This window comes from Engystomops pustulosus, chromosome 2, assembly GCF_040894005.1.
Source record: "Engystomops pustulosus chromosome 2, aEngPut4.maternal, whole genome shotgun sequence".
NCBI classification, from domain to species: domain Eukaryota; kingdom Metazoa; phylum Chordata; class Amphibia; order Anura; family Leptodactylidae; genus Engystomops; species Engystomops pustulosus.
Window position 1 is genome coordinate 95,598,317 of NC_092412.1, and position 9,305 is coordinate 95,607,621.

Below are 9,305 nucleotides of genomic sequence, written 5' to 3' on the forward strand. Positions count from 1 at the left end.
GACAGACAAGGTCTTTATAACAGAGCTGTCACTGTGTTTTATGGTTTAGCTGAGGGGGCTGTCATTGTGTTTTATATCCATCTCATGGATCTCATCTCCCATCTCTGATCCATCACTTTTTTTTTTTTTCTATGTGTCAGATGCTAGTAAAATAATACAAGCACCTTGTTAGCATCTCATAGCATAGAGGAATCACAAAGTGTCTGCTAAGAGAGTCCCCACCCACACGCTGGAGTTTTACTCTGACCATCAATAAGTCATAGGAGCTAAAACAGCAATAAATCGGAGTAAAATTGTAAGGGGGTTAAAATGTTCTTTATTGTGTGAACATCACTAGGGGATTAAATTTGGGAACTTTCTTTCATGGTCATTCCCATTTAACAGATTATCTACACTTGAGAACATTTTACCTTATAAAAATGGTTATAAATGAATAGGGAAATTTTTGTTTTTTATCATGTTTGCTGGTAAATATGTCATACAGTACTTTTAATATACACTCTCTAAGTTAGATTGGGAAACCATGTCCTGGTCATTAGCCACCAGGGAACCATTTTGTGAGTGTGTTTTAAAAATTTATTTAGTTGTGTTTTGTGCATACAATTTTTCAAGTGGGAGAGGGCTTGCGTTTTTTTTTTTTCTCCCTCTTTGTGTAAACCTGTCACGAGTATGTAGGACCATGGACTGCCACCAAGCGTTTATCCAGGAAGATGAGTGGATGTCCTTCTATAATATGAGAGATTTGAGTATTGCGCATAAAATTAACTTTGGACAGTGTATTCAAATGACCTGAAGACCGAGTCATGGAGGTGGAGTAGTCACAATAGTCTGTCCCGTCCTTGCTTGAATTATGTCACACATGACTACTACTGTAGTCTTGCAGAAACTTTCAACTATCTGTTGACTTGCCATAAGATGCTGTGCTCTGTGGTATCGTTGAAGTCACAAGTGGACTAGCTGGTGATTCGTCTGCACCCCTGTGACGACTCCATGTCATTTGAATACATAATGTCTTCACAACGCTTAGGCTGCATTCACACGACCGTCGAGGGGACATATGTACGGCCGCACATACGCTTCTCATAGATGGCAATTGGCGTACGGAGCGATACAGTGCAGCACATGTGCGGCACTGTACTGCTCTTTACACGGGGGGGGAAAGATAGAACATGTTACGGGGTCATGCGCCATGTATCACTATGGAGAGTGGAGGGGTTACCCCTCCTCCTCTCCGCTGTGGGGAACGTATACCCGGCAACCATATGATCATGTGAATGCAGCCTTAATCTCCCAGAATATAGGGGAATCTCATTGTGATCTTTTCACAGCTCTGGATAATAAGTTGGTGGAGATTTGTAAGTCTAAATTTTCATGTTGGGTTCTCTTAAACTTTTGTAATTCTGTCACTTAAAGGGCAAGATAGGGCCTAGCTTGCTGATCGGTAGGGGTCTCGGTGATCCGATACGAGTTGTCTGACGGAGGTACCCGTTCTCGGTGGGGAACTCATGACTGAGACCCCCACGATCAGCAAGTTAGACACTAGCTTGTTTTGTGGGAAAACCCTTTTTAACCGTTAAGTGGCTATATTAACATTCTATGCAGTTGTTAAAGTTTTTGAGCCCTATGTTTTCACTGACCTGCATGTTAAGTGTTGTCATTTCCTACAAGGTACTGTAGGGCGGCACATGCTTTGCAATCCTTCTTTAGTCATTTGACTGACAGCAGTTCATCTACATCAGCATGCCATTAACTGAATATATGAAGGTTAACATTATCCTAGACAAAACATCTGAGATTCCTCTAGAGATCACATGACCTGTTTAATATTGACTGTAAAACACAAAGACTTCCGCTGCAGTAGCAATTTTTTTTTTTTGTTTGAGGAACTCCTCCTCAGCTGTGGTCTTTTCAGCACTGGGGATGCTCTGATATGAGCGCCTACATCATCATTACATTGTATTAGATTTGTCTGTGTCGATTGGTGTGTGCTGATATTTTGCGTTAATGTAATGGGGGCCAGTTTGCCTAATGTAGTCATTTTGTGTTAATGTGTTCGTTTTTCTTATTGCCTGTTTTAGGTAAGTTTTCACTATAAGTTGTTTGAATGTTGTAATAGTATGTACTATTTCTACCCTGATGATACAGGTATTGCATGCAGACATTTCATGTTGTATGTAAAATGGGGAGTCATCCACCAGAAACTGTTCTGAGCTTTTAAGCACTTGTTGCTCTATTTTTTCTTCTGGCTCCAAGGTAATATATGGATAATTTGGTTTTGTATTTTTCTACCTTTTTTAGGTATTATTTTTTTTTTTTTAGTTATTTTTAGTTTGAAGACTATTTGAGACCATATTTGAGCTTGATACATAGATGTGTAGCACACAGTATAGCCTTTTTTTTTTTTTGTTAACTTATTTCATCTTGCTACATTCAGGTTCACGCAAAGAATCTGCTCCTCAGGTTTTACTTCCAGAAGAGGAGAAAATTATTGTAGAAGAGACCAGAAGCAATGGACAGACTGTCATAGAAGAAAAGTAATTTTTTTCTTTTTATAAGTAAAATTATTATAGAACCTTTTGCCGATGCTAGTCACCCACTTTTGACCGTTGACATTGACTAAAAAAATGTATGATTGTTTAGGATGACCTTTCCATTATTACGGTAACAACAATTTTTGATATGATTTTTTTGCTTTTTGTTTCACTTATCCTATTTTTATTCCTTGTAGGAGTCTAGTTGACACCGTTTATGCATTGAAAGATGAAGTCCAAGAGCTAAAGCAGGTCTGTGTACCTTGATATGAAACTTTTTTTTGTGTGTGTGTGTATACAATAAAAGCAATATCTTTTTGCAACTAGTTATAGTTGGCATTCTAGACTTACAGCTGCCATTGTGATCAAATGACTTTGAAGAAGTAAATGATAAATAACAGACTAGCACATTTTGCAAGGCGGCTTAACATGTTCCAAGACTAACCTACTCATTTTAAAACTCTAATTTAAGTTGTGTTTTTTGCTGCAATCCCAAATAATAGAGATTGATTTTATAAGAGAACCTGTCACCAGTGGCAGTGTCTTTTAGATGTCTTTATACATGTTCCACTGATGTGTCTAGAGAATGCTGGCTCTCATCCCATGTATAAAGACTTTTTTGCATCTGTGTGGAAATCTGTTCCAGTCATGTGGACAGGGAGCTGCACTATACAGTCAAGCTACCCTGATGCTGACTTCTAACCCTGCCCCGTCATGAATGAGAGAGACTGGTATACTCTTCAGAGAGACACAAGAGGACAGTATGAGGTTGATTTCTCTTCATACAGCCAGCCACTCTCCGCCCCAACCTTTATGAGGAAGTGGTTCTCAAGGGTTGTGTGTAGCACAGCTCTGCTATGTCTCCCTCTTTCTCAACGTACCATCAGAAGATTGTGTAGAATGTCCTACAGCCCCTGCAGGATTAACTGAAGGCAGTGGTATAGTTTAATATTGGCACAGTCCCTAAGTACTACTTCCCGAACCATGTTCGTAGTAAGGAGACCTGTCAATCAGGAACAGGGAGGCATAGCAGTGCAGGAAACAATGAATATGCAGTACTTAATTATTGTGGATACACATCAGGTTACATAGAAGTATACAAACTAATTTTTCAACATTGCAACATAAGAGCAATTCATTTTAATAATTTTAAATGAAGTATTTTTGAGGAGGAGGAGTCATTTAAATGGTCTGTTCCCTTTAAGAGAATCTATATGTGAAAAACATCTTTTTCATTGTTCCTTTTTTTCTGACTTCCACATGGTTATCCACAGGATAGCAAAAAGATGAAGAAATCTTTAGAAGAAGAACAAAGGGCTCGCAAGGAACTTGAAAAACTCATCAGGAAAGTCCTCAAGAATATGAATGATCCTTCTTGGGATGAAACCAATTTATAATGGTGCAGCCATTGTCTTCCTTATTCCATGCCAGGGATCAAGCTATTGGACCTTGTGTTTTGTGTGTGTCCTTGTAAAAAACAGAAGCACTGCTAAATGAGATTTAACTGGATTGTAATATAACTCTCGGTTGTACTGTACTGAATCCATACATCGCTGCCTGCCTGCAGACACATCTTGCAGCAGTCGGAAATGTGATGTTTAGACATTTGAACAAAACCAGTTGGATGCCCTTCTAACTTCATATGTGAATTACCTCATTTTGCAGAAGAGGCAGTTGCTAAGGGTCTTTTTTTTACCAGGATTTTTCAGCTGGTATATAGATATGTATTCTTCTCTTATGTATATAGTGTTTTGAATTGAATGCATATGTAAAGGGCACTAAAAACTCTTTATACTCTTGGGAACTACATACTGGTCACCTGTACATATTTTAAAATGCTCTACCTACACATTGACAGGAGAAAAATACTGGCTTTGTCCAATTTACATGCTTGGAAGAGTGGGCCATGTGTTAAAATAATTTAATTGCATTATTTATGGTCATGTACACAAAAGTGTTTTAAACCAGGCTGAACAAAGCAAGGGAAACCTCTTCATGTTAAACTGCTCACTAACAACTTGCCACCTGTCTTTATACAAATATATATATATTTATTATTTCTCTTCTAACGTGACATGGGGGGCATATAAAGATGTATATATCTACATGCGTTTTTTTCCTTCCAATTTTTACTGTTTAACTTTCTTTATTTGCATTTAAATCCTTTCTTTACTGATGACTTTATTGAAAAATGCGTTTTACAATTTTTTTTTTCACTGCAACCAATTAAAAATTGGATATGAAATGACTTTAGTTTGAGGTGAATTACCCTATAACTTAATGTAGCAACTGAAGGACAAAGGAAAGCAGACAATATTTAATCACAAAATGTAATAAAAAAAAAAAATGGAGATTTGTTATGTGCACGTCCAAGAATTGTCTCTCCATACACAGCCCTCATGCCAAGAGGAGAAGGCATAGGGTGGGCTGGCTGGGACAGGGATGCCAGATTTACTGTAGCTGGACCTGGCATAAAATTTATCCAGTCAAATGACTATGTTCAAGTTCTACTAAGTCTTGGTATATCCTGGTATGTCCTAGTATATTCGTTGCTTGATGTGCCAATGGTGGGAATGTCAGGAATTGATGATAATGTCAGTTCGCCCGTCTTGATAAATTGTTGCAAGTTTTTGAGACTGTGCGCATAAACTATCGCTCAGTGTAAACGGTAGGTGTAGGTCCATTTAGGACCTACTGTGCACAAAGGTTTGACGATTTCTGCCATGGATCCAGGAGATGGTCTTTGTTGGATATTGGAGCAATCCCAACAGATCCCAAATAGCCTTCTACTTTAAGCCATGATGGAGAGAATAATAGGTTTTGACTGTATTCCCTATTAGGCTATATAATAAAATAAAACCACAACACTGCAATACATAAGATAGTGTTCAAACCATGAAAAGTGACCCATGTGACAGCCCAACCCTGATCTGAGTTCAGAGCACTCTGGAAGAAGTTATTATCCAGGATATCTCTGTACTTGGCCGCATTCATCTTTTGTACAATTGCAACCAGTCGTCTTATACCTGCAGCTTAAAAATACCCGCATAGCATGATGCTGCCACCAAGATTCACTGTTTGGGTTTTTTTTGGCAGGTGATGAGCACTGCCTGGTTTTCCCCTCTTTTTACCTCTTAGAATTTACACCGAAAAGTTCAATCTTCGTCCAGAGAATCTTATTTTTCATAGTCTGGGAGTCCCAGATGTGTTGTGTCTGTTTTGTTTTTTTTTTGTATTTTTGCTGCAAACGGTAGACTCTTTAAAAGAGATTCACAAAACCTATAGAAACAATTTTGGGCTGAAAATTGCAAGTGCACACAGGCCAGACAGTGCTCAAAAATGGAGAAGGGCAGAAAAAATATAGGGCTAATATGCTCGAAGTAACAGGCACTACAAAAAAAGAGGAGAAAAAGAGCATATAATGCTAAAAAGTCAAAGTTTATTGAGTACACTTTAACCCCTTAAGGAGACAGCCATTTTGTAGCGTAAGGCTCAGCCCGATTTTTTTTTTTTTTTGGATTCTGACCTGTGTTGCTTTATATGCTTAAAACTTTTGAACACTGTTACTTATCTAAATGATTCTGAGAGTGTTTGTTTGTTTTTCCCCACATGTTGTACTTCGTTTAAGTGGTAAATATTGGCTGATAAGTTTTGCGTTTATTTACAAAAAAAAATGATGAATTTTTTGAAAAATTTTGCCATTTTCGAAATTCGAATTCATTGTGTTTTCCCATACATTTCCCATATGTCTACTTTACATTTTCATAATTTTTGAAATGTCTGGATAATTTATTATGATGTCACGCAGCTTACAAATTGAATATCGCTTTTCCGGATTTTCAGAATTGACTATTTTGGGGATAAATACAGTTTTGAATGAAATTCAATCACAACTCCCTATATAACCAACCCATTTTAAAATCTGCACCCATCAAGCTATCAGAAACAGATTTTACGAAGTTAACCCCTTGAGATCTTCATAGTAATTGAATCAAAATGGAGGTGAAATTTAGAATGGTCAAATTGTTCCGGTTATATGTTCATTTAGCCCTAAAATTTACACATTTCCAAAAGATAAAAAGAGAAAACCCACTATACGTACAGAGACCCCCCACATGTGGCTGTGACTTGTATTATGGGCACACGGCGAGGTGCAGAAGGGAAGGAGGACCCTGCAGCTGCTAGGATTTTTCTTTCCTCATTGGCCCCTTTTGTAGGCTATAACATTTTTGCTTTTTCGTAATTGGGGTCATGTGACGGCATTTTTTTTGCGGGATGAGATGCTGTTTCCAGTGTTACCATTTTGGGGTCGGTATCCCCTATTGTTGAAAATTTAGGAACTTTTTTTTGAGGGCAGGAGTAGAAAAGCATCAATTTGTATTGCCGTCTTCCAAGTGGCATAACATTGTCCCGCAAAAAACAAGCCATCAACCAGCTCCGTAGCACCAGTATCATTTTGGAGTACATATGTTTTTTATCACTTTTTATAGCATTTTTTTGTGGGATTGAATAGGTAAAAATCATAATTTTTGGAGGGTTTATAACAGGTTTTTTTTACGGCGTTCATCGAACGGGTTCAATAATTATTTATCTTTATTCTACGGGTTGTTACGGACGCGGTGATACAATATATGTGGGGTTGTGTTATGATTTTGACTTTTTTTTGAGTTATAGTTTTTGAGATTGTTCATGGTAATACCGTGCAATACTTATGCATAGGCTGGCACTCGGCCAGATCGGACCCCAGTGATGCCATAGCAATGATCGGTGCCCCCCGGAAACTAGTTGGGGGGGGGGCGATCAGGGGGGGGGATTAAAAATAGAACATGTAAACAGAATAGGTGGTTACTGGGCATAAAACATGTAGGTGCTGGGCAGCAAATGCAGATATAAGGCTGTAGAATAGATGACATTTATATAGTGCATAGCCAGGAAGTGCAATACATGGGGAGGCAAACATTGTTAAGTAAATGTATCAAATACGTTTAAACACGCACAATGCGCGTACAGAGTAAAGTGACAGAGTATACCTGATGGCGGGTTGTGGTATGGCACAGGGGGTGAGAGGCTGCCCAGCACCTCCCCGACACGTGTTTCGTCCGGAAAGGACTTTGTTTTTTGCGTAATAAATTGCACTTCATAGTGATCACATTGAATATTCCATGCCATGTACTGGGAAGCGGGAAAAAAATTCCAAATGCAGTGAAAATGGTGAAAAAATGTGTCGTATTCTTGTGGGCTTGGATATTACGGCTTTCACTTCACGCCACAAATGACGCATCTAATTTATTCTTTGGGTCAGTACGATTACAGGGATACCAAATTTGTATAGGTTTTATAATGTTTTCATACATTTACAAAAATTTAAACCTCATGAACAAAAAATTATTTTTTATTTTGCCGTCTTCTTGTGCTTATAACTTTTCTATACTTCGTTGTATGGAGTTGAGGGTGGTGTCATCTTTTGCGACTTTTGATGATGTTTTCAATTATATTATTTTTAGGACTGTACGACCTTTTGATCACTTTTTATAGAATTTAAAAAAAAAAAATTTTAATGGCAAAAAAGTGCCAGTTTTGACTTTGGACGCGATTTTCCGTTACGGGATTAAACGCAGTGAAAAACTGTTATTATATTTTGATAGATCAGGCATTTTCAGACGCGGCGATACCTAATGTGTTTATGATTTTTACTGTTTATTTATATCAGTTCTAGGGAAAGGGGGGGGATTTGAATTTTTAGTTTTTTTTTATTATAATTTTTTTTTTCCTTTTTTTTACATTTTTACTATTTTTCAGACTCCCTAGGGTACTTTAACCCTAGGTTGTCTGATCGATCCTACCATATACTGCCATACTACAGTATGGCAGTATATGGGGATTTTACTCCTCATACATTACCATGTGCTGACAGCACATGGTAATGAATGGGTTAACCCGAAGTAGCCACAGACTGGCTCATTATGTCATAGAGAGTAATCAGAGCTGTGTGATATAACAAGCACCTGTGTGACCATGGACAGATTTCTATCCACTGTAGGTAAACATAAAAGCTTCCTATAGAATGACAGCAAGAAGAGATCTAGAAAACTCTTAGGAATCGATAAAGAAAGTATATTGAAAATTGTATATGTTTTTCTTACATAAACCATATCAATTATTTGCTGAAAGTGGTCTCTAAGGATTTAAGGCCTCCTCTTGCTGCCCCAGGCCACACAGGATGTGGCGTAATGTGGCTATTTTAAAGTGACACTTTATTGGATGCTTGGGACTACAGAAAGAGTGGACAGAGAAGGATTATCATTGGAGCTACTGCTCTTGGTTGTATTCTGCGATTCATCCTGTTCAGGTGGCCCTGGAAGCAAGCTGCAATAATATCGGAAATTCTACTCCTTCTTTCTACTGTATTGGTATCCTGACGACGTTGATCCAATTAAAAGCTGTGACTAACTTGGGAACAATAAGTTACTGCTTAATTTGCTATGTTGCCACGTTATGAAAAATAAGTGTTTTGTAGCTTGTGCACTCAGTCTCTAATGTTCACCATCACTGTCCTAGGGTCTCTGACAGTGGGAGACCCGATGCAGTTCTCACGATCAGCACAGGAGCAGGAGAGACTGCAGCAAAGTCAAAAGACGGCACTGGAGACTTGGGGCTTGCACCAGCTGATGTCTACAGTCAGTGGGCAGTCGGCATTGAGTTAAGAAAAAATAAAGAACTTCATTTTACATGAACAATGCCATTGTGAGGACAACAAATGCGTGCCCTTGGGGA

The 9,305-nt window shown here is 38.3% G+C and overlaps 1 protein-coding gene across 5 annotated transcripts in view; it reads left to right on the forward strand.

The window, feature by feature from the left end:
- ARHGEF7 (Rho guanine nucleotide exchange factor 7) overlaps nt 1–4,856 on the forward strand; it is an 87,474-nt gene extending 82,618 nt beyond the window's left edge. For 2 of the 5 annotated variants that reach the window (XM_072135577.1, XM_072135581.1), the window contains 3 exons: nt 2,435–2,534; nt 2,729–2,783; nt 3,806–4,855. In XM_072135577.1, coding sequence (XP_071991678.1) covers nt 2,435–2,534; nt 2,729–2,783; nt 3,806–3,928 — 278 coding nt within the window. In that variant the 3' untranslated portion in view covers nt 3,929–4,855. Of the gene's footprint in view, nt 1–2,434; nt 2,535–2,728; nt 2,784–3,805 lie in introns of all 5 variants that reach the window. The other 3 variants (XM_072135576.1, XM_072135579.1, XM_072135580.1) reach the window with 3 other exon arrangements.
- The last annotated feature ends 4,449 nt before the right edge of the window (nt 4,857–9,305 follow it).